We start from the raw sequence: 25375 nt of genomic DNA, 5'->3' as shown, positions 1-25375 counted from the left end.
CTGATTTTTTTTTTTTTTTGCTGCCTCATAATGTTGCTAGGATATTAGACTGTCAACAGAATCAAACACTACCATCTCAAGAACCAGAAGGAATGATCAAGAAGGGAAGTGGGCTCCAGTTTATTAGGAAAAATGGAATTTAAAACAAATTTCGGAGGAAAAGTAGCCTTTACAACAAGGTAAGTCTTGTTAGGATAATTTTTCAAATGTTGTATAGGTAAAATAAGTATATCTTCGCAAATGTTTTCTAGTTTATTTGTAACCATTTAGTTACTTAAAATTGGATTACTTTACTATACTAAAAAATAGAAAGTAATACTTCCTTCTAGATAAAGTTCATATGATATGGGAATTAGCTTTCTCAGGAAAGAAAATGTAGCCAGAGATCTGGTAGTGTCCTGGAACTTCAGGAGCAGAGAAGTGTTTTTGGCTCTGAAAATATTTAACCTCTCTGCTCTAAAGGATTGGAAAATGGGGAAAGGATGTTGCGATGATACAGATGACTATTTGTGGGAGATTTGAATCAAAAAAAATTTTAGACTTCTGGCCAAGATGGCAGAGAGGAAGCATACATATATTTAAGCTCCTCTTTTCTCTCAGAATAATTTATTTATGACAAGCCTTGGAATTAGTGCTTGACTGAAAAGAACACACAAATAATTACCAACAAAAGATATCCTTGAAATTTGCCAGGAAAGGTATATTTTTGCTCACAGGCAGTCAGATTGGGCACAGAGTGAGGGCAGGCAGTGAGAGTACAGCAGGCAGCTCACACTGAGCAGACCTGAGGGAGTTGGGGTGTGATCTCAGCCATTTCTGTGGGGAGAGCTTTACCACAGTGTGGCTACTTTGCCCTGGCAGCAAGCCAGTAGATCAGCAGAGAAGCTAAAACCACAGGGGGTGAAGACCATAACCCTGAAAAGCAGGGTCTCTTGGGACCTGGTCACACCCACCCAGAGTGTCTCAGCCACTCTCAGAGTCTCAGAGCGCAGGTGCAGCATAGCCATCACTGTTAGGGCCTTGCTGCTGCCCCCCCCCCCCACAGTCTGTAGAGGAAGCTCAGTAACACTACCCAGTCCCTCCTCCCCCCCAAAAAAGCAGACTGCATTTTTTGTTAGTTTGTTTTCTTTGCTTCTTCTTTGACAAAAGGAGAAAAATAGTAAAGCTCGCTCTAACAATAGCTTCTATATGGATAGAGAGCAGACTTTAAACCCTGAGGAGACTAAAAACAGACTGTCTCCAAATGAATACCCAAGAGGAGATATGATCTGGTCCTCAAGGCACAAGATTCTCATAGAAGAAATTAAAAAGGCTCTCATAAGAGAGCTAGAAAATAAAATGAGAAAAGGGAAGGGAAGCTTGACAAGAGGGTCTGAATAAGTCATCCCACTCATTTAAAGATAGAGTAGATAAAAAAAATCAAATCCTTGAAAAACAGAATTAATGAGTTGGAAAGGTAAACAACTCCAAGGAAAACAGACTTAGTGAATTGGAAAAAGAAAATAGCTCTCTAAAAAATAAAATTGGTGAAATGGAAAAAAATTCCATAGAACAAAACAACTATTTAAAAACTTAATTGAACAATTAGAAAAAGATATTTAAAAAGTGAGTGAAGAAAATAATTCATTGAAAATCAGAATTGAACAAATGAAATTGAATGACTCAAGGAGATACCAAGAATCAATCAAGCAAAACCAAAAAAATGAAACAATAGAAAAAATGTCAAATACCTTCTTGGAAAAGCAACAGACCTGGAAAATAGATCTAGGAGAGATAATCTGAGAATTACTGGACTCCCTGAAAAATATGATGAAAAAAAGAACCTGGACACTATTTTCCAGGAAATTATCAAAGAGAACTGCCCAGATGTTATAGAAAAAGAGGGTAAAATAGACATTGAAAGAATTCATCTAACACCTACTGAAAGGGACCCTAAAATCAAAATTCCAAGAAATATAGTGGCCAAATTCCAGAATTATCAGATAAAGGAAAAAATACTAAAAGCTGCTAGAAAAAAATCAATTCAAATATAGAGGAGCCACAATAAGGATTACTCAGGATCTAGCAGTGTCCACATAAAAGGATCAAAGGGCCTAGAATCTGGTATTCTGAAAGGCTAAAGAACTTGTTATGCAGCCAAAAATAACTTACCCAGCCAAAATGAGCATTTTTTTCCAGGGAAGAAGATGAACATTCAACAAAATAAGTGAATTTCATCTATTTCTCATGAAAAAAAAATGGAACTAAACAAAAAGTTTGAACTCCAAATATAGAACTCAAGAGAAACCTAAAAAGGTAAAAAGAAATCTTGGGAACTGTATTTCTATTATAAAGATATATGAAGAACACATGTATAATTTGTTCTAGAAACTAGAGGTAGAAAGGAAATTGTACCAGAAAAGGGGTAAAAGCGGGGTACTACATCTCACAAAGAGGCAAGGAAACCTATTATATCTGAAAGAAAGAATGGAGGGGGATGAACATAGTGTGTATCTTACTCTCATCAGAATTGACTTAAAGAGAAAAATATTAGACATATTATCTTCCACCTCATTGAAAAGTGAGAGGGGAAAAGTGAAAAGGGAAAGAGTAAGCTAAGCAGAAGGTCATACAGAAATTGTGAGAAAAAGGGCTAAGATAGGGGGAGGAACTCCCCCAAGTTGGAGGGAGGGATCCTAAAAAGAGAGGGCTGTGAGAAGCAAGTGGTGCTCATAAGTTTAATACTGGGGAGGGGAATAAGGGGGAAGGAAAGGAGAAAAACAGAACCAGGGGTTAACAAGATGGCAAGTAATACAGAATTGGTAATTTTAATCATGAAAGTGAATGGGGTAAATTCCCCCATAAAGAGGAATGGTTAGCAGATTGGATTAAAAGCCATAATCCTACAATATGTTGTTTACAGGAAACACACTTGAAGCAGGGTGATACATACAGAGTAAAGGTAAAAGGTTGGAGCAGAATTTACTATGCTTCAGGTGAAGTAAAAAAAGTAGGGGTAGCCATCCTGATCTCAGATCAAGGAAAAGCAAAAATTGATCTAATTAAAATAGATAAGGAAGGGCACCATATCTTGCTAAAGGGTAGCATAGATAATGAAGCAATATCAATATTAAACATATATGTACCCAGTGGTGTAGCATCTAAATTCTTAAAAGAGAAATTAAGAGAGCTACAACAAGAAATAGACAGCAAAACTGTAATAGTGGAAGATCTCAACCTTGCACTCTCAGAATTAGATAAATCAAACCACAAAACAAATAAGTCAAAGAGATAAATACAATACTAGAAAAGTTAGATATGATAGAGCTCTGGAGAAAACTAAATGGAGACAGAAAGGAGTACACTTTCTTCTCAGCAGTTCATGGAACCTATACAAAAATTGACTATATATTAGGACATAAAAACCTCAGATTCAAATGCAATAAGGCAGAAATAGTAAATGCATCCTTTTCAGACCATGATGCAATGAAAATTACATTTAACAAAAAGCCAGGGGAAAATAGACCAAAAAATAATTGGAAACTAAATAATCTCATACTAAAGAATGATTGGGTGAAACAGCAAATCATAGACATAATCAATAACTTCACTCAAGAAAACAATAATGAGACATCATTCTAAAATGTATGGGATGCAACCAAAATGGTAATAAGGGGAAATTTCATATCTCTAGAGGCCTACTTGCATTAAAAAGAGAAGATCAATGAATTGGGCTTGCAAATAAAAATGCTAGAAAAGAAACAAATTAAAAACCCCCAGTCAAACACTAAACTTGAAATTCTAAAAATAAAAGGAGAGATTAATAAAATTGAAAGTAAAAAAACTATTAAATTAATTAATAAAACTAAGAGTTGGTTCTATGAAAAAACTAACAAAATAGATAAACCCTTAGTAAATCTGATTTAAAAAAGGAAAGAGGAAAATCAAATTGTTAGTCTTAAAAATGAAAAGGGAAAACTTGCCACTAATGAAGAGGAAATTAGAGCAATAATTAGAAGTTACTTTGCCCGATTTTATGCCAATAAATTCAACAACTTAAATGACATTGAAGAATACCTTCAAAAATATAGCTTGCCCAGATTAACAGAGGAAGAAGTAAATTGGTTAAACAGAACCATCTTAGAACAAGATATAGAACAAGCTATTAATCAACTCCCTAAGAAAAAATCCCCAGGACCAAATGAATTTGCATGTGAATTCTACCAAACATTTAAAGAACAATGAACTCCAATGCTATATAAATTATTTGAAAAAATAGACATTGAAGGGATTTTATGACACAGATATGATACTGATACCTAAACCAGGTAGGTTGAAAATAGGGAAAGAAAATTATAGACCAATCTCCCTAAATCTCTTAAATAAAACATTAGCAAACAAGATTACAGAAAATCATCCCCAGGATAATACACTATGACCAAGTAGGATTTATACCAGGAATGCAGGGCTGATTCAATATTAGGAAAACTATTAGCATAATTGACTATATCAATAACCAAATTAACAAAAACCATATCATCATCTCAATAGATGCAGAAAAAGCATTTGTTAAAATTCAACATCCATTCCTAATAAAAACACTTGAGAGTATAAGAATAAATGGACTTTTTCCTTAAAATAGTCAGGAGCATATATTTAAAACCGTCAGTAAGCATCATATGCAATGGGGAAAAACTGGAACCTTTCCCAGTAAGATCTGGAGTGAAGTGAGATTACCCACTATCACCATTATTATTCAATATTGTATTAGAAACGCTAGCCTCAGCAATGAGTTGAAAAAGAGATTAAAGGAATTAGAGTAGGCAATGAGAAAACCAAACTATCACTTTTGACAGATGATATGATGGTATATTTAGAGAACCCTAGAGATTTCTACTAAAAAGCTATTAGAAATAATTCATAATTTTAGCAAAGTTGCAGGATACAAAATAAATCCACATAAATCATCAGCATTTTTATACATCACCAACAAAATCCAACAGCAAAAGATACAAAGAGAAATTCCATTCAAAATAACTGTCAATAGCATAGATAAATTACTACCAAAGGAAAGTCAGGAATTATATGAGCAAAATTACAAAACACTTTCCACACAAAGTCAGATTTAAATAATTGGAAAAATATTAAGTGCTCTTGGATAGGCCAAGTGAATATAATAAAGATGACAATACTCCCTAAACTAATCTATTTATTTAGTGCTATACCAATCAGACTTCCAAGAAAATATTTTAATGATCTAGAAAAAATAACAACAAAATTCATATGGAAGAACAAAAGTTCAAGAATTTCAAGGGAATTAATGAAAAAAAATCAAATTAAGGTGGCCTAGCTGTACCTGATCTCAAACTATATTATAAAGCAGCAGTCACCAAAACCATTTGGTATTGGCTAAAAAATAGATTAGTTGATCAGTGGAATAGGTTAGGTTCACATGACAAAGTAGTCAATAACTATAGCAATCTAGTGTTTGACAAACCCAAAGATCCAACTTTTGGGATAAGAATTCATTATTTGACAAAAACTGCTGGGAAAACTGGAAATTAGTATGGCAGAAATTAGGCATGAACCCACACTTAACACTTTACACCAAATGGGTTCATGATTTAGGCATAAAGAATGAGATTATAAATAAATTAGAGGAACATAGTATAGTTTACCTCTCAGACTTGTGGAGGAGGAAGCAATTTGTGACCAAAGATGAACTAGAGATCATTATTGATCACAAAATAGAAAATTTTTCATTATATCAAATTATAAAGCCTTTGTACAAACAAAGCTAATGTAAACAAGATAAGGGAAACAATAAACTGGGAAAACATTTTTATAGTTAAATGTTCTGATAAAGGCCTAATTTCCAAAATATATAGAGAATTGACTCTGATTTATAAGAAATCAAGCCATTCTCCAATTGATAAATGGTCAAAGGATATGAACAGACAATTTTCAGATGATGAAAAAGAAAGTATTTTAGTCATATGAAAGTATGTTCCAAATCACTATTGATCAGAGAAATGCAAATTAAGACAACTCTGAGATACCACTACACACCTGTCAGATTGGCTAAGATGACAGGAAAAAATAATTATGAATGTTGGAGAGGATGTGGGAAAACTGGGACACTGATGCATTGTTGGTAGAGTTGTGAACGAATCCAATCATTCTGGAGAGCAATCTGGAATTATATCCAAAAAGTTATCAAACTGTGTATACCCTTTGATCCAGCAGTGTTACTACTGGGCTTATGTCCCAAAGGGATACTAAAGAAAGGAAAAGGACCTGCATGTGCCAAAATGTTTGTGGCAGCCCTTTTTGTAGTGGCTAGAAACTGGAAAATGAATGGATCCCCATCAATTGGAGAATGGTTGGGTAAATTGTGGTATATGAATATTATGGACTATTATTGTTCTGTAAGAAATGACCAGCAGGATGAATACAGAGAGGCTTGGAAAGACTTACATGAACTGATGCTAAGTGAAATGAGCAGAACCAGGAGATTATTTCAACAACAATACTGTATGAGGATGTATTCTGATGGAAGTGGATATCTTCAACAAAGAGAAGATCTAATTCAGTTCCAGTTGATCAATGATGGACACAAGCAGCTACACCCAAAGAAAGAACACTGGGAAATGAATGTGGACTACTTGCATTTTTGTTTTTCTTCCCAGGTTATCTTTACCTTCTGAATCCAATTCTTCCTGTGCCACAAGAGAACTGTTCAGTTCTGCACACATATATTGTATCTAGGATATACTATAACATATTTAACATGTAGAAGATTGCCTGGGGGATCTAGGGGAAGGAGTGGAGGGCGGGAAGGGAAAAGTCGGAACAGAAGTGAGTGCAAGGGATAATGTTGTAAAAATTTACCCATGCATATGTACTGTCAATAAAAAGTTACAAAAAAAAAAAAAAAGAAAGAACACAATATATGTGTGGAGGGAGGAACCTTTGAATGTCATTACTGAGTATTTATTTTAATATATTCTATTTTGTATTGGGGCCAATTTGAACCTTTAAAAGAAAAAAAATATGTTATACCTCTATCTATAGAAACAATTGCTAAGAGTACAGAATAGCTGCATTTTAGAATGTTTCTAGTGATTCAACTTTGCTGTTTGACAACCAAGCAAACAAGCTTACTGAGGAAAACAAATAAAGTCAAATAAAAAAATCTTTAAAGCAAAAGGTATCATAGCCAGCATGATACCAAAGTCCACTCCAAAGGAGAGCAGCAGTAAATAAAACATTTCTAGTTTAATTTACAATTTTCTGTCATGGATATAGGACACAAGTGCAATCTTTTTTCCTCCCCTAAGGTCTCACAATTACAAGCAGAATCAGAATCCAAGTACTGGGTCTTCTCCTTTGTCCCCAGGCTGTATCATCCCTTAGCAGACTTCCTAAGCGCTCAATCATCGCTAACAATAAAAGGTAAAAGTATTCTTTATTCAGTTTGATCTCATTTATTACAGGTAAGTCTGCAGTATAGAACTGATTTCCCGTCCTCCTTCATTCCATTTGTAGGTGAATTGTTTGTAATAGAACTTGGGCTCTTGGGAGGACAAAGATTACTTCATTTTTATTTCTGTTATCACCAGCACCTGGCATAGATGACACAGAGTAGGCGCTTAATTAATGACTATTGATTAATTGATTGATTGTTCAGTAGTCTGAGATGTATCACAAATACTTTTTGCCATATTATATTTCTTTCTTCTGTATTCATTTCCTACAATTCAAAAGTAGAAAAAAGGAAAGTAAAACTTTAAGAGGAAAGGGAGAAGAGGAGTAGAATCATATACCTCAATTTCCTGTCCTTGGGTAGTCCTATCAGAGCCAAAGGGTGACTCCTAAATCCCAAATCAACTCCCTCTTGCTCACCAAAAGACAGAAAAAGAAAATTCTCAAATTAAGACCATTAGAGATTTTACCTGACTTATTTGTTTTAACATCAGCCAGGTCTTAGTCACAACTACTTTGGACCTCTCATTCTGAATCTCTGAGAAAGGAAAAAAGCAAAAGAAGAGGGACAGTCATTGCATCTCATTATAGGTTATCATAGAATAACTTAGCTAGATGGCACAGTAAAACATTGGTCCTGGAGTTAGGAAAACTCATTTTCCTGAGTTCAAATCTGGTATCAGACACTGACTGGCTGTTTGAGCCTGGGTAAGTTACTTAACCCTGGTTGCCTTAGTTCCTCATCTGTAAAAGAGCCGGAGAAGAAAATGGCAAACTATTCTAGTACCTTTGCCAAGAAAACCTCAAATGGGGTCATGAAGAATTGAACAAACTGTACAAGAACATTTACATGACAAGAAGTTATCAAGTAGTTGTGCTCTGAAATAAGAAGTACCTAAGCCTTACTTACCATTCCTAAAGGGGAACATTAATTGAAAGTGCCAAAATTAACCACGTGTTGGAGGATGATGGGATGAAGTGGCTAACCAAATCATGGGCTAATTATTTGATAACTGATGTAATTACTTGTTCTTCTTTTCTCCACATTCTGATATATCCCAAAAGTGAAGGACTCATTCAAACTGAAATTTTATCATTTATTTCTCTTCTTTTTCTTTCTAGCAATAGGAAAAAGATGAATCAAAGCAAGAAAAAAAAAGTGGAAGCCCGCCGCCGTCCTGCAAAAAGTCCTGGAAAAAGTCCTGCAAAAAGTCCTGAAAAAAATGCTGGCAAAGAACTCCAACTAAATGCTGGCAAACCAGTCCCTTCCTCCCGTTACAATCCTGCAATGTTGAAGGTAGAGTCATAGAATTATGGAGTCTTAGAACTAGAAGGTGCTTTTGAAGCATCATCCAATCAATCCAATCATCCAATTCACCAAATGCAGGAAACCTTTTTACAATATCCTTACAGAATGGTCATCCCAACTATACTTCAACATGTCCTGTAATGGGGAACTCACTATGTAGGAAGGGAAAGAGAATAAATATTTATATGGCACCTACTCTGTGCTACTACTGTACTAAACACTTTTACAAAAATGTCTTTTGATCCTCATAAAACCCTTGCAAAGTAAGTGCAAAATTCTCCTATTGTCACAAATAAGTTCCTGAGGCAAGTAAGAAGACTTTCTGACCTCTGTTGTGTCACCAGCTACCTCTAATACTTGATGAGGGAGATTGTTTCATTCATAGACAGTTGAGCCATTTTTTTTTTTTTTAGTTTCATCAACTCTAACCCAATTAGTACAAACAAAGAATCCTAGAAAGTGATCTAATTACATGAATTTGAATTACATATCTATATCAGGTTCAAACCTAATTACTATATTTTATATGATTATAACTTCAAATAGTAAAAATTCAAATACATGGCATTATTTCAGAGGATTCGTTTTATACACTAATTGGGACTTGGTTGTTAATTCACTTAAAGCTGTTCTCAGGAATATTGTATATGTAAGTCCATAGCTCTTCAACATCTCAAGAAGACTGACCAACTTTGAGATCAAGGGATTATCTGAAAAGTACTAGGAAATGTAAATAAGACTTTAGGAAGTCCAATGGTTTCTAAAAGCTTAACATTTAAAAAAAAAAAGGGGGGGGAAATGTCTTATCTCCCCAGGAAAAATCCCAAACCCCTTAACCAAATGTTTAAAATAATTTCTAAGTTAATTCGTGAATAATTGTTTTGCTTTTATCTTATCTTTCTATACTCAGTTATTCTGTCCTTTGGGGGAAGTTAGAATCACTTGGACAAGTACTTATCCTTACTCCTAAACAGATAATTCCCTGAGAAAGTCATCTAAAGTTATTGTTTCCAACGCCCCTCTTTGCTCTCCTAAATGCTTTATGATGGGGCTTCCTTGCTCCTCATTCAAAGGAAACAATCTACTCCACTGTTACCAAAGGTTTCCTAGCTTGCCAGATCTAATGGTCTTTTTTGAATATTAATCTTCTTTAATTGTCTGCAGCATTTGGCACTGCTAGTCCTTCTTTTCTAGATACTCTTGACTCTCTCTCTCTTTGTGACATTTTCTCCCTGGATTTGCTTCTTAGCTATCTGATCGTTCCTTTTCAGTCTTCTTACCTGAATCTTCATCCATGGGATATTCACTAACAACGAATATCTCCTAAGTCTCTGTCCTGTGAGTCTCCTTCATCAGTTGCCAAATGTTATTTCTTTGTTCACAATATTACTCATATATATATCCTATTTTCTCCACTTCCATAATCTCCATCCTCATTCAAACCTTCATTACCTATTGCCTGAACCATTTCAGCAGCTTTCTAACTGGTCTCCCTGTCTCGTTTCCTCACTTTAAGACATTTACTCCTTACTCAACTGCCAAAATGATTTTTCTTTTTTGCCCACTTAATAGCATTTTATTTTCCAACTGCAAATAAAGATAGTTTTCAATATTCACTTTTATAAGATTTTAGTTTCAATTTTTTTTTACTCTCTTCTTCCCTTTTTCTTCTCCAAGGCAGAAAGCAATCTGATATAGGTTACAAAAGTACAATCATTTTAAATGTATTTTTATGTTAATCATATTGGGGAAGAAAAATCAGAACAAAAGGGAGAAATCATGAGAAAGAAAAAAAATGAAAATAATAAGCTTTGATTTATTCAGTCTCTATAATTCTTTCTCTGGGAGTGGATGGCATTTTCCATCACAAATCTTTTGGAATTGTCTTGGATCACTGTCTTGCTGAGAAGAGCTAAATCTGTCATAATTGGTCATTGCAAAAAGTTGCTGTTATCATGTACAATGTTATCCTGGCTCTGCTCACTTTACTCAGCTTCAATTCATGTAAGTCTTTCCAGGTTTTTCTGAAATCAGTCTGCTCATCATTTTTTAAAAACATATTCCATTACACTTATATACCACATCTTATTCAGTCATTTCCCAATTGATAGGTATCCCCTCAAATTCTAATTCCATTAATTCCATTGCAAAAAGAGCTGCTACAAATGCAAAATGATTTTCCTAAAGCACTGTTCTGAGTCACTCCTAATGGTTACCTGTTATTTCCATGAGTAAATATCAAGTTTGCCACATGGCATTTAAAAATCTTCATAATCTGTTCTCTTTTTGCTTTTCCCAGTTGTCTTTGCTCTTAGCCTTCTTTGTACTCTATTATTCTAGCCCCACCAGCATACCTGTTATTCCTCACACAGCACTCCACCTCCTATTTCTTATGACTTTGCACTGGCTGCTTCTAACCTGGAATACATGAGTACAATCTCCCATCTCTGCTTCTTAGCTTTATCAGTTTCCTTTAAAACTTAATTCAAATGCCAGTTTCTGGAGGAAATCTTTCCTGGTTACGCCAAATCTTTCCTGGTTATTTCAAATACTTAATTATGAGATTACTTATCATATACTTTCTATATACCTTATATATACTTATTTGTTTTACTTTTTGAATATTGGGTTCTTGAAAGCAGAGACTATTTCTGCCTTTTTTTATTTCACAATGTTTAGTATGATGGCAGACTCACACAGCAAACTCTTAATAAGTATTTATTGACCAATAAAAATTCTGTCTTCTTTTGAAATCTCTTTTTCCCTGGATGTGGCTTATCTTTCCATCAAACTGCTCATAGGTATCTCTCTATTTTCTATTTAAAGTAAAATTTACCCTTTTTCCTAGTGTCAAAATCAAATGACTTCCATTTGAAACTCTTCATTTACTTTATAGAGTGGAAGTTCTTGTTACTTTCCATTGATTTGTTCTTGCAATTTGCATGGATCCTAGTATGTTTATATAATAAGGCTTTAATGCATATCCAGATCCTGTAAGATGGAGTCACTCATGTTCCATTTATCAAGTTCTCAACAATTTAAAAAAAAAACTAAATTGTGAGGGAGCCCTAAGTGTTGATGTAGGCAACAGAAGATGGAACATCACCAGATGCTGGGGTTCGGTCATGTAAGAATTCACAATGGCCATTCTCTTTGGCAAAAAATAGATTTATTTAGGAGAAGACATTACAGACAAAATGAAGGGATATAATAGACACCAGGAATGGTAAATAGAAACATAGAAAGGGGTTTTTTGTAATTAATGATGGAAAAGGCAAGTTCCTTAGTAGAATCCATACCTATCCAAAAGAAAGGGAGCCCATGAGGTTGGGCCCATTAGCTGACAGACTAAATCCTAAAGGGATTTAGTATCCTAAAAGAGCTAATTAACTATAAGGAGGAGAAGTCGGGTCTGAGAGAAGAGATAGTTGGTTTAGGAGAGACACTATATGGCATGGTGAAGGGGCAATGTGTCATGGCAGACTGTCCCAAAGAAGAGCAGCAGCAAGACATGAGCAATAAGCTAATTTGTAGGGGAAATTTAGCCTTACGATTTTGATATAACTTGAATTTCTGACTGTATGATCTCCACAGAGGGTAGAGATCTCTATCAGAACCTTTTCTCTGCAGCCTGAGGGAACAATTTCATCAGTGTTCCAATTTCTCTCTGTCTACCACATCCACCCATCTAGAATCTCGGTTTTTGCTCTGAATATTCTTTCAAGGATAATCCCTACTCTAGGAATATCAATGATTATTTGAATTCATTCAATTTTCCACCAAGAAGAATTCAATTAATTCATTTTCTCCTGAAAAAAAGTTTAGCTGACTGCACTAAATACTAGAAATGGATCAATGAAGAATCCTTCAATTCCTAATAACCTCATTTCAACACCTTACAAATATGGATACTAACAACTTCCTTATTTCTCTCATCAAGTGAACACCTTATTCCCTTTCATATTAAACATTCAGACAAACTAGTCCACTTGCTATTTTTCCCAAATTCAAAACTGAATCTTCTTCCCTTATGTTTTTGCATAACCTATTCCCTATACCTGAAATATACTCCCTCCTTACTTCCACTTTTAAAATGCTTTAGCATTTCTCTCAGTGTTAAGTCTGGATGTCATCTTTCCCCCAAAACTTTCCATAATCTTTCTAGTCATTAATGTTCACTCCCTGCCCAGATTATTATGTATTCACTTAGACCTGTTTATATGTATCACCCCATAAAATTGACTCCTTACGGCAAGAACTGTGGTTGATTTTTTTTCCTGTTGTGCTAGACTTCTTAGTTCCTTGCACATGATAGGAACTTGATAAATATTTGTTAAATTTAAAGTTGAATTACATAAAGAGATTCCATTCAACAAGCCTTTATTAAGGTTTACTATTTGCTACGAGGCATTGTGGTGCAACTAAGAATACAGAGATAAAAATTTTTAAAAAGTTCTTATTCTCAAGAAGCTGACTGGAGTTAGAGTCTTAGAAAAGTCCTCTGCCCGTATTTAACTCACTTTCCCCACATACCTTAGGAGTAGAGGACCAAGAAAACATAATAGATCTCTATAGCACCTCAGAAACTATAGAAACTTGTTTTGAGCCCCTTTCCTTATTGACCTTCTTTTATCTTAAAATAGGCCAATCAAAATTTGTTTAAGGAAACAAAAGGAAGAAACTGTCCAAACTATCATTTCCTAATTTCACTTTGTAAAATATTCCAAACTTTTGTGAGTAATAGTCTTATTTTTGTAGAATTCTGTTTGGAATTCATCATACCCTTCACCACCTCAAGTGTTGGCTAATCCTAAGTATCTGTTTTACTCTACCAGGGCTTAAATGCAGGACAAAAAAAATATCTGAAAGGCATGATGAAAATTTATGATGCTAAACCCCAATGGAAGGGCCTGAAAAAACAGTATCTTATTGGTCTTTGCTACAAACATGCCTTAGGTAAGTCATCCACCCCCAAACTCTGAGATATCAATTCTCTGAAATCCTGTAACTCTTTTATTCCATGTTGTTCACTCAGTAAATAGCTTATTAGTATTATTATTTTCTGCAGTTATCCCAAATGGAGTTTGGGTTTTTTCCTCCCAAATAGTTTAACATAAAAATGAGGGCCATATTAAATTTACACATATGTGCTATCTAACAAAAAATGAAGGTAAGCAGGATAACTGCTTGGTCACCAGATCTTACAAAAAAGCATGGAATTTACTCAATCTAAAGGGTTCCATTTGGATCAACATAAACTCTGTACCAAGTATTACATTAGCACTAGGACTAGCAAAAATGAAAAATGACCTAGTCCATTCCTTTGAGATCAGGAGAAATAATACTAAATTACCATGATACTATGGGAAAAGTGATAAATACAAAGGAGAAGTCCAGGGAATATGCTAAGAGAAATTTGAAAGTTGGGAGGGCAGTTAGGAGAGGTGATCATTTTAAACTTGGAGGAAGGGAACTCAAAGGATAACTTCACAGACAAGGTAGAACCTGAGTTGAACTTGAAGAAAAGAGGTTTCAAAAAATCGAGATAAAAGTCTATTTCACCATCTCAGACAGGAGGAAATGAAGGAGGAAAGGTATAGAGTGATTTGCTGGCCAAATTTGTGGAGAAGGGAAGGTAAGAAATGGTAGTGGAGAATGATCCAGCTGAATGAAACATAGAGAATGAAGAGAGTAGTATAAGATAATAATTGGAAAATAGGTTGAAGCCTTTACACTTTATTCATTGGACAGTATAGCACCATTATGGATTTTTTTTTTTAGCAGAGAAATATTGTCAGTGATATTAATCAAGATTCCTTGGATAATCCTTGGATCATCACAGAGAATGATTGGATAGAGGTGGCTGGAAGACCAGTCAGTAGGTTCTTAGAACTGATGGTAGCCTTGGCGATAAGAATGAACATATGTAGTCCTGTGAACTCATTAAAGTTAAAAACTTAATGTTAATAAAGTGGCAAAGAGGAAATAGGTACCTGTATTGAAAAGTACCTTTTCAGCAATCTCCAACCTTTGTTATTCCTTTAAAAAAGTTATTTGATACTTCCTCATTTGATTAAATTAAACAGATATCTATTAAGGTTTGTATTTGGGAGAGGTTCTTATTATTAAACTCAACAAAGGAGTCCACTTAACATGGTTTAGAGTCATACAATGATGTGAGGAAGTTCAGTTCATCTGAAGGAGTCCAAGTCTTGATCTTCATAATAAAATAGGAATTGAAGAGTTTCAAATCCACCACATAGAACAGAAGATACTTAAGCTGACTTTAGTGGAGAAAGTCATGAAGTAGACCAAGTTGAAAATTCTGAAGAGTGACAATGACAAAATTAATAAAAAATTAAATAATAAATATTAATAAATAATATGATTAATAAATAAAATAATAATTAATAAAAATTAAAAAGCATGAAGAATAAAAATCAAAGACCTGGTAATAAAACAAAACAAAATAAAATAAAATAATTATGGCAATTCATCATAAGAAAGATCATAGCCTTGTTTTATATTGGTCACTTATCTAAAAAATTTTGAAATGTATAATTTTTATAGGAACCCCTCAAAAATTCCAAATTATCTTTGTCTATTTTTTATTTGTAGACTCAATTGGGGACCACTTAAATGTTCCCCTTGTGCAAATGGTTAGAACTTATGTTTGGTACTTGGCAGATGCTCAATCAATGTTTGTTAAACTATTGCTGTTTATGATTAACAGAAACTATTCTACAGATATGAAGGGTACAAAATAAGAATAAGACATAGTCCCTCTCTTCTGGGATGATACAATCCCAAAGTGATTCAGAGGTATCATTGGAAATATAGAGAGCTATTAACATTTTAGAAAGGGTTTTGACAATTTGGAGAACAACTTGTTAGGAATATTATAGAAGAAATTTCTGTATAGATTCTGGATTAGGTTAAATGATCTCTGTTCATCTTTCTTTGAAATTCTGTGACATTCTACAGAAAACTCTGTGATTGCTGGCTGATATGATATTATTTATAGTTGTCTTTTCTCCCTATCTTTTGCCCAGGTTATATTGACAAGAAGAACGCCATGTCTTTTATAGCTGTTATGGATGGATATATTAGAAATGGACCCTTCACAGGCAAAAGTAAAAAGTGAAAGGTTCCAAAGAGCTCTAATCCCTACTCTTGAAGAAAATCTATGGCCTCACAGTGATGAATTTACCATTAAGAAGTCATTAGAGAGCAAGGATCTGAGTACATTTAAGGAGGATACATAGCCATCATAGCCTCAATGACACAATAAGACCCTCAATTCCTTCAGGAATGATGTTTCCCAACTCCATTCACACTGGTTGTGAAGTAGAGTCGTAGAATTAATAATTATACTAATGTGATATAGATTACAAACAAGGGTTTTTTAATCTACTTTGGCCTTTGCAACACGGTGGAATTAGGAGGTGTTAGAGACCCAGGGAATAAACATATCTGTCTATACATAAATTATACTATGAATTGATGTAGTGTTTTTAATAGTTGCAAATAAGTGTTTTTAAAAGTTGTGAAATGAAATGGTTCACTTACATAGGATCTTCCCTGAATACCGAAAGCTTCTGGCCGGGTCAGGCCCTTCAAATCAAAGAACCCCCAAGTTGGAAGGAACTTTGGAGCTCACTAGTCCAACTCATAGTGTAGTAACACACTGGGGGGTTGTTATCCATCTCCTGCTCAAATACCTCCAATGAAGGGAATTCTTCTCTCAACACAACCCATATTTCTGGGCAGTTATAATTGTTGGGAAGTTTTTTCATTACATCAGGCCTGAATATAAGGGAAAAAGCTTTCCTTTTTAGTAACCTCCAAAGCCATGCAAAACAATTTTCACCCTCCATCATGAAGACCCTTCAGAGTGCTTACCCAATTTTTTTCTTCTCCAGGCTAATCACCCAAGTCCCTTCAGTTGATTCTCACATAGCGTGAAGTTGAGACACTTTATTTTCCTTATCTCCCCCCCCCCCAGATGACCTGTAACTAAGCAGTGTCCTAACTAAATACCCAGAAGTATACAAATACTTAAGATGTAGTCTGCCTAGATCAAAGTACAAGGCTACTATTACCTTCCTAATAACCTCATGTTTCTCAAAAATAACAGTTTTAAGAGCCTAAAACAGGTTTGGCCATATTATTGAGCACTCTGTATAATACAGGATGATTCATCCCATGCTAAATATTTGTGAGAGAGTTTTAAAATATGTGAAATATTGAGAAATATTAAGAAACCAGCACACTAATCATTCTAAGTAACTAGGACATATTAACCAATTAGAGCCAAACAGAAAGAATTTTTCTTCCAAAAATCATTAGATTCTACATTTCCATGTTATTCTTCCTATCTAACCAGTGAACGTTAAAATTTGTTCATAAACTTTTGAATCATCATGAGACTTATCAATTTCTTCCAGCTGGGTTGGCTCTGAGCTGGGGGTAATTGAACTGGCATGGGGTGAAAAATCTCAGGGAATTGTCACAAGCTTCATGTCAACAAATCTATTTCCACAGGACTCCAGTTGCCCCCCTCCCCAGCAGAACAAAGAAAAATAAATTTTCTCAAGGTCCTAGTTTTTCAAGGCCCAAAGAAGGCAAGATATTTTTAATCTGCTTCTATCCATACGTTGTGATAGAACTGAAAACAATTATGGATCTAGGAAAACCTGATCCTACAACTGAGATGGGGCAATTAGGTTGTACAGTTCACAGAGTGCCAGGGCTGGAATCAGGAAGATTCATCATCTTGAGTTCAAATCTGGATTCAGACATTTCCTAACTCTGCTACCATGTGTAAGATACAACCCTAAATGCTCAGTTTTCTTATCTGTATAGTGAAGTAAAACTATCTTTGCCAAGAAAACCCCAAATAGGATCATAAAGAGTAAGACATGACTGAACAACTGTAACAAGAACTGAGGTTTTTCATGAATTAAGATACTGTGATATAGAGAAGATTGCATGATCACTGTACAGTGAATAAGAAAACAGGTTTTAGTCCTAATTCTGATACTTGTAGTTGTAGGACTCTGGGCAAATCAAATCATTTCAACTCTCTAAGAATAAGTTTATCTGTACAATGAGGATAGTAGTAGCTGCGCAAAACAAAACTGTTTTAAGCATCAAATGAAATATGCATGAGAAAATAGGCATGTTGAAAACCATCCAATTCCATATAAATGTATTATCTCTGTAGGTGAAGGAATTATGGATTGTAAGTAATAAACCAATAAGGAAGCCTGAAAAAGGAGAAAGTGATGAAAGAGGTGAAAAACCTCCTATCAACCCATAGACACTCAACATAGTTCCACAATAAAAAAGGGAATGAGTTGGAGTTCCTAGCCTTCAAGGAAACCATGATCATTTTCTCCTGTCTTAGTCTCAGATGGTAGAGAAAGAAATGGGTCCTACTTTCCATTGCTCTTTGGAAATGATGGTTTCTATTTCTACATAGCTTCTAAGTTTTGAAAAGCACCTTTTTTTCACAACTGTGAAGCAGTTTAAATTTTTTTTTATTCCCATTTAACATATGAAAAAAATCAGAAAGATACTAACACTTAATAATACTAGAGTTAGTGAGAGTCAGAGTTGGGACTTTGACATTACTCTTTCCACTCCAAGACCAGAAGTCTTTCAAGCTTCAACATGGAAAGGTGTTAATAAGGGGGGCCCATCACAGCAGCCACAGTATATCTTGGTACATCTACCAAGTAGCATTCCAAGATGAGCATTAGCTCCCCTTTCAACTGGAATATTCATGAAAAAGTAGGCATCTTCCTTTTCTATATCTCCTTCTTCCCTTTAAGAACAATATCTTCTTTTTTTTGAAGTTTTTTATTTTCAAAACATATGCAAGGATAATTTTTTCAACATTGACCCTTGAAAAACCTTGTGTTCCAATTTCCCTCCTTTCCCCCTCAACCTCTTCCCTAGGTGGCATGTAATCCAATATATGTTAAACATGTTTAAAATACATGTTAAATCCAATATATGAATATATATTTATACAGTAATTTTTCTGCAAAAGAAAAAACAGATCAAAAAGTTAAAAAAAAAAGAGAGAAAGAAAATCCAAGCAAACCAACAAAAGGAGTGAAAATGGTATGTTGTAATCACAGGCCTCTTTCTGGGTGTAGATGACTCTCTTCATCACAAGACCATTAGAACTGGTCTGAATCATCTCATTGTTGAAGAGAGCCACATCCATCAGACTTTCTCATCATATAATCTTGTTGAAGTATATAATGATCTCCTGGTTCTGCTTATTTCACTTAACATCAGTTCATGTAAGTCTCTCCAGGCCTCTCTAAAATCATCCTGCTGGTTGTTTCTTACAAAATAATAATAATATCCCATAATATTCATGTACCATAACTTTTTCAGCCATTCTCCAATTGATGGGCATCCACTCAGTTTCCAGTTTCTTGCCACTACAGAAAGGGCTGGCACAAACATTTTGGCACATACAGGTCCCTTTCCCTCCTTTAAGATCTCTTTGGGATATAAGCCCAGTAGAAACACTGCTGGATCAAAGGATATGCACAGTTTGATAACTTTTTGAGCATAATTCCAAATTGCTCTCCAGAATGGTTGGATCCGTCCACAACTCCACCAACAGTGTATCATTGTCCCAGTTTTCCCACATTCCCTCTAACATCCATCATTATCATTTCCTGTAATTTTAGTCAACCTGAGAGGTGTGTAGTGGTACCTCAGAGTTGTCTTAATTTGCCTTTCTCTGATCAATAGTGATTCAGAGCACTTTTTTATATGACTAGAAATGGTTTTAATTTCTTCATCTGAAAATTGTCTATTCATTTCCTTTGACCATTTATTAATTGGAGAATGGCAAGAACAATATCTATCAAATACCAAATCTCTTCCTTCCTAATCAATGACCCAGTGCTCTATTGAGTCATGTCTTCTCAGACATTTCATAACTATGACAGTTCCCCCATTCCCTCCACCAAACTTGACTGAGGCAATAGGTACAGGAGACTAATTCCTGGCATGCAATTTAGGAAGACCCAATTGTTCATCATGTCTCTGACACTATCTAAAGGTCTCATGTGAGTCAATTAGCCCCTCTCAACTTTAAGTCCCTCATCTGTAAAATGGTGACAATTACATGAAGCAAATGAGATAATATATTTAAAGCACTTTGTAAATCATATAAAAACTACTATGGACCAATAACAGGCAGCTGGGGAGCACAATGAGTAGACCCCAACCTGAAGTTAGGAGGACCTGAATTCAAATCCAGTCGTAGACACTCCCCAGCTGTATGACTCTGGATAGCTCACTTTACTCTTGTTTGCCTTAGTTTCTTCCTCTATAAAATGAGCTGAAGGAAATGGAAAACCAGTAATTTTGCTAAGAAAACCACAAATAGGGTCATGAAGAGCTGGTCATGAATAAAACAACTGAAGAACAATAAATGAACCAAAAACAGATAAACCATTAGTTTGATTTACAAAAAGAGAGGAAAACCAAATTGCAAGTATCAAAAAAGGAAAAGGGCGAATTCACCACCAATGAAGAACTCTTTTGTCCATTTATTTGGCAACAAATCTAACAATCTAAGTGATATGGAAGAATATTTACAAAAATATAAATCTTCCAGATTAACAGAAGAGAAAATAAAATACTTAAGTAATCTTATCTTTAAAAAGAAATTAAACAAGTTATGAATGTGCATTCTAGGAAAAACTTCGCAGGACCAGATGGATTCACAAATGAATTCTACAAAACATTTAAAGAACAATTCTAATATTATATAAATTATTTGGAAAAATAGTCAAAGAAGAAGCCTACCAAATTCCTTTTATAACATATTCTTCAGCCAGGAAGAGCAAAAACAGAGAAAGAAAACTATAAACTAATGAATACTGATGAAAAAATTTTAAAATATATAAATACAAGGAGAGTACAGTAATATCACACAGATAAGAAGAATAAAGATGAAATTTGTACAAGTAATACAAGATTGATTCACTATTAGCAAAACTATTAGTATAATTGATCACATTGATAACAAAAACAATAAAAATCATATTATCTCAGTAAATGCAGAAAAACTTTTGACAAAATACAACACTTAATCCTAAATAAAACAAAGGAATAAATGGAGTTTTCCTTGAGATGGTAAGTGGTTTCTATTTAAAACCATTAACATTATCTAAAACATAAATAAGTTAGAACCCTTCCCAATAAGATCAGGGTGAAGCTGGAATGTCCATTATCACCTCTATTATTCAATTTTGTTCTAGAAATGTTGCCTATAGCAATAATAGAAGAAAAAAATAGAAGGAATGAGGAAGCAAAACTGTCACCCTTTGCATTTGACATGATGGTATACTTAAAAAATCCTAGAGAATCAGTTAAAAATTCTTCAGAATAACAACTTTAGCAAGTGGCAGAATATAAAATAAACCCACATAAATCATCAGTACTTCTATACAATTACTAATAAAGCCCAGCAAGAAGAGATGGAGAAATTCCATTTAAAATAACTACAAAAAATATAAAATACTTGAAAGACTATCTACGAAGACAAAGTCAGAAAATACATAAACACAGATAAAAATACTTTTTGCACAAAATCAGATCTAGATATTTAGAAAAATATTAGTTGCTTATGGATATGCCAAGACAATATAATAAAAATAACAATTCTACCTAAATTTATTTATTATACCATACCATACCAATCAAACTACCAAAAATTTCTTTTATCAAGGTAGAAAAAATAACTAAAATAATCTGAAAGAATAAAATATCAAACATATATCAAGAGAATCAGTGGGAAAAAATGTGAAGGAAGTGGCCCAGCAGTACTAGATCTCAACCTGTATTACAAAATGGTAATTATCAAAACAGTAGTACAGAGAAAGGAAAATTAAAACAACTCTGAGGTACTGCTTCACAACTGTCAGATTGGCAAATATGACAGAAAATGAAAATGACAATTGTTGGAGAAGATGTGGGAAAATTGGAACACTACTACACTATAGATACAGCTGTGGACTGACCCAGGCATTTTATAGAGCCATAAAATTGTGCATACCCTTTGACCCAGCCATAGCTCTACTAGGTCTGTAAGTCAAAGAGGTGATGGGGAGAGAAGAGGAAAAGGTAAAAAAGAAACAATGAGCATCCAAATTTCAGAAAAATCTTGGAAAGACTTATATGAACTGATTAAGACTGAAATGAGCAGACCCAAGACAAGATTGTACAAAGTAACAGTAATATTCTAAAGATGATTAACAATGAAAGTTTTAGTTCCTCTGATCAAGACAATCATCCAAGACAATTCCAAGAGACCTGTGATCAAAAATGAGAGAGAACTGATGAAATTTGAATGCAGATTGAAGCAAACATTAAATTTATTATTATTATTATTTTATTTTGTTTGTGTTTTGCAACTTAGCTAATAAGAAAATAGGGTTTGCATAACTCCACATGTATAATCAATATAAAATTACTTGCCTTCTGAAGGAAGGGGGAGGGTAGAGAAAAAAGAAATTTTAGAACTCAAAAAAATTAATGAACATTAACAATTGTTTTAAAACATAATTGGAAAAATAAAATATAAAACATAAAAATCAATCAATTTTTTAAAAGTACTATATAAATCCTAGTTAGCATTATTAGTGTTATTATTTCATCTGGAGCACCCATTGGAGAAATGAATATAAGCTAAACTAATCACATTATGTTGCCAATGGTGAATTATGACTTAATGTGTTATGATTCTAAAAGTATTTGCATTTTAACAAAATGCAGTGCAACATGAAATAATGGAAAAACTGAGATCAAAAGGCTGATTTTGATACTGACTGTAGGATTCTGGGTAAGTCTCTTAATTTTCTGAACATTTATTTCCTAATTTTCACAAGTTTATGCAAATAGGTAAATTCATGATTCAGTCAGTGCAGGGAACTCCAGATGTGAGAACTCCTTGCACCTATATGAGCTATAACCTGTCTAGTATTTAGGTGGTAAATTCAAGTATAATGGAAAGACCTCTGGTTTTAGAAAGTGGATTTGAGTTTTAGATCTCTTCCTATTTGTGTCTTTAAGTCTTTAAACTCTAAACTTACTATCCTATGAACTTCTAATAAGATAATATAGAGGTTAGGTGACTTCCCCAACCTATGATTTCCTCCAGGGTTGGGACTGTCTTTTCTTTCTATCCCCAGCATTTAAGTGGTCCTCAAACTACAGCCCGTGGGCCAGATGCAGCAGCTGAGGATGATTATCCCCCTCACCCAGGGCTATGAAGTTTATTTAAAGGCTCACAAAACAAAGTTTTTATTTTTACTATAGTCCGGCCCTTCAACAGTCTGAGGGACAGTGAACTGGCCCCCTATTTAAAAAGTTTGAGGACCACTGGATATAGAAGGTACTTAATAAATGTTTATTGATAGATGGAGGTCTGAACTCAGCTCTTTGTGATTTTAAGTTGAGTGCTCTAAGCAACCTCTTTCCAAAAGACCAAATAGACATGATAATATTTGAGTTGCCTGTATCACAGTCTTGTTGGAGATGGAGTGTGTGTGTGTGTGTGTGTGTGTGTGTGTGTGTGTGATGTAGGAAGAGAGAATCTCCTTGGAAGCTTAAAACTAATAACGTGAACATATTCTTTTTTAAAAAAAATAATAGCTTTTTATTTTCAAAATACATGAAAAGATAGTTTTCAACATTCACCCTGGCAAAACTTTGTATTCCAAATTTTCTCCTTTACCCCCATCTCTCCCTTAGACAGCAAGTAATCCAATATATGTTAAATAAGTGCAAATCTTGTATACATATTCCCACATTTATCATGCTGCACATAAACAAAAAAAAATCAGACTGAAAAGGAAAAAAGAAAAAAGAAAAGGGGGGGGGGGAAACAAGCAAGCAACAACAAAAAAAGGAAAATGCTATGTTGTGAATCCACACTCAGTCCCCACAGTCTCTCTCTGAATGCAGATGGCTCTCTCCATCACAAGACTATTGGAATTGACCTAAATCACCTCATATTTAAAAGAGCCAAGTCCATCACTTGATCACCATATAATCTTGTTGCCACTGTGTACAATGTTCTCTTAGTTCTACTATGAACATATTCTTCACCTAAAGATAGTTGAATTCCAGAGGATGTTTGGGTGATATTTTGTGGGTTGGAGCCACTTTGTGGCACCCTTCCAATCATCCCTATGAGGTAACTGTTTGCTGTGCCCTTCTGTAGAAGGCAAACGCTGACTGCAGGTGTGATATAACCAATTAACTCAGGCTCATAAAATGGTCTCTTTTTATTTAAGTTGCTACTAAGGGAGATGTTTTTCCATTCTGCTGAAATAAGGGCTGTCTTGATTTTCCTTACGTTTCCCTGTTATTTGATGAAGGCCACAAGGGCAGGGCCATGAATCCCTGTACCTTTTCAATTAAAAGGAGTTGCTAATTGCATTAGAGCTAGTGGAAGGAAATCATTCTATTGGGCTCATTGAGCCTGTCTTCTGCCCTAAATTACAGTCAGTTATTTGAAATACAATCCCTGAGCTGAAAATCAATCACTTGTCTGCCCCTGGAAAATTGTCACTCATTTTCTGGACCATCTCAGAGCTATCAGAGTGTGCCAGCCACACAATAGACTCATTTAAGCTGAAAGTGGAGGGGGGAAATAGTGCATCTATTGGAAACTATAGATTTAGGCAGCCAGGCAGATGCAATTACCTAAATGGACCCAAGGCAAAGCATGGGGACTGACTTTTTATCCCTATGTCATATGAAGAACCAGTAGATTTGAGAATACTAGCAGCTGCCTAAATATCCACTTTTGAAGAAGAGGTCCTTAAAAAAGAGATATTTCTACTTTAAAAAAAAATTCATGGATCCAGAAATAAAAACAAACATTAAAATCCATTTGAAAGACGATAGAGAAATGCCTATTTTTTTTTTCTAGGTAACATGCCATTTGGGTGAATATTTATTTGCCTGTACATATACATATATGTGTGTATGTGTGTGTGTGCATACATACCACTTTCTCTGGAACTACTTCCCAATTATCACTTCACACACTAACACGGGCTAATCCCCAGAAGGTGACTACTATCACTCTCCTAAGGATTATATGGGAATCCTAAGGAACTGAGGATGGTTTTATATATATATAACGTTTATATATATATATATCCTATCTATCCATCTATCTTATATGTCTTTTATATCTTTTATATATATACATATATGTATATATGCACATATACATATATGTATAAGGCTACCCCAATAAGCCTTGCTGATTATCAGTTGATATAAATTATACAAAAAGTCAGATTATAAATAAATACTTACTGACATAATATAGTGAGAACAATTGGTACCAAAACACTTCTTCAGAAGCCTTGGTACACATTATCCCACAAGTAAATATAGAGTCCAGAGAAAAGTGGAATTTTGCTTAGAATGCCAAAGGAGTAGTAGGTCACAGCTGCTGGTGCATAAGAAATATTTTCTCCCTTTGTGGAGTTTCTGGCTGCATGCATGGTTAGTTCATTGCCTCCAATTACATGACCAATGGAA

General features: G+C 34.5%; 1 protein-coding gene across 2 annotated transcripts; it reads left to right on the top strand.

The window, feature by feature from the left end:
• The first annotated feature begins 44 nt into the window (after positions 1-44).
• Positions 45-16264, top strand: FAM216B (family with sequence similarity 216 member B). 2 transcript variants are annotated; one of them, XM_051983865.1, is made up of 5 exons: positions 67-179; positions 7320-7434; positions 8587-8761; positions 13609-13729; positions 15826-16264. In XM_051983865.1, exons 3-5 carry the CDS (start codon positions 8600-8602, stop codon positions 15915-15917), a joined length of 375 nt encoding a protein of 124 aa, XP_051839825.1. In that variant the 5' UTR covers positions 67-179; positions 7320-7434; positions 8587-8599; the 3' UTR covers positions 15918-16264. The 2 variants fall into 2 exon arrangements, with proteins under 2 accessions (XP_051839824.1, XP_051839825.1); XM_051983864.1 differs by lacking the exon at positions 7320-7434 and having other exon boundaries at positions 45-179.
• Positions 16265-25375: the final 9111 nt, after the last annotated feature.

Source organism: Antechinus flavipes, chromosome 3 (assembly GCF_016432865.1).
Source record: "Antechinus flavipes isolate AdamAnt ecotype Samford, QLD, Australia chromosome 3, AdamAnt_v2, whole genome shotgun sequence".
In the NCBI taxonomy this organism is placed as follows: Eukaryota; Metazoa; Chordata; class Mammalia; order Dasyuromorphia; family Dasyuridae; genus Antechinus; species Antechinus flavipes.
This window is presented reverse-complemented; position numbering and strand designations above follow the sequence as displayed.

Bases quoted from the DNA above. Each gene is read 5' to 3' on its own strand.
- FAM216B (XM_051983864.1), top strand. From the start codon at position 133: ATGGAATTTAAAACAAATTTCGGAGGAAAAGTAGCCTTTACAACAAG. The intron at 180-8,586 runs GTAAGTCTTGTT...TTTTCTTTCTAG, and splicing joins AAAGTAGCCTTTACAACAAG to CAATAGGAAAAAGATGAATC. The intron at 8,762-13,608 runs GTAGAGTCATAG...TTACTCTACCAG, and splicing joins ACAATCCTGCAATGTTGAAG to GGCTTAAATGCAGGACAAAA.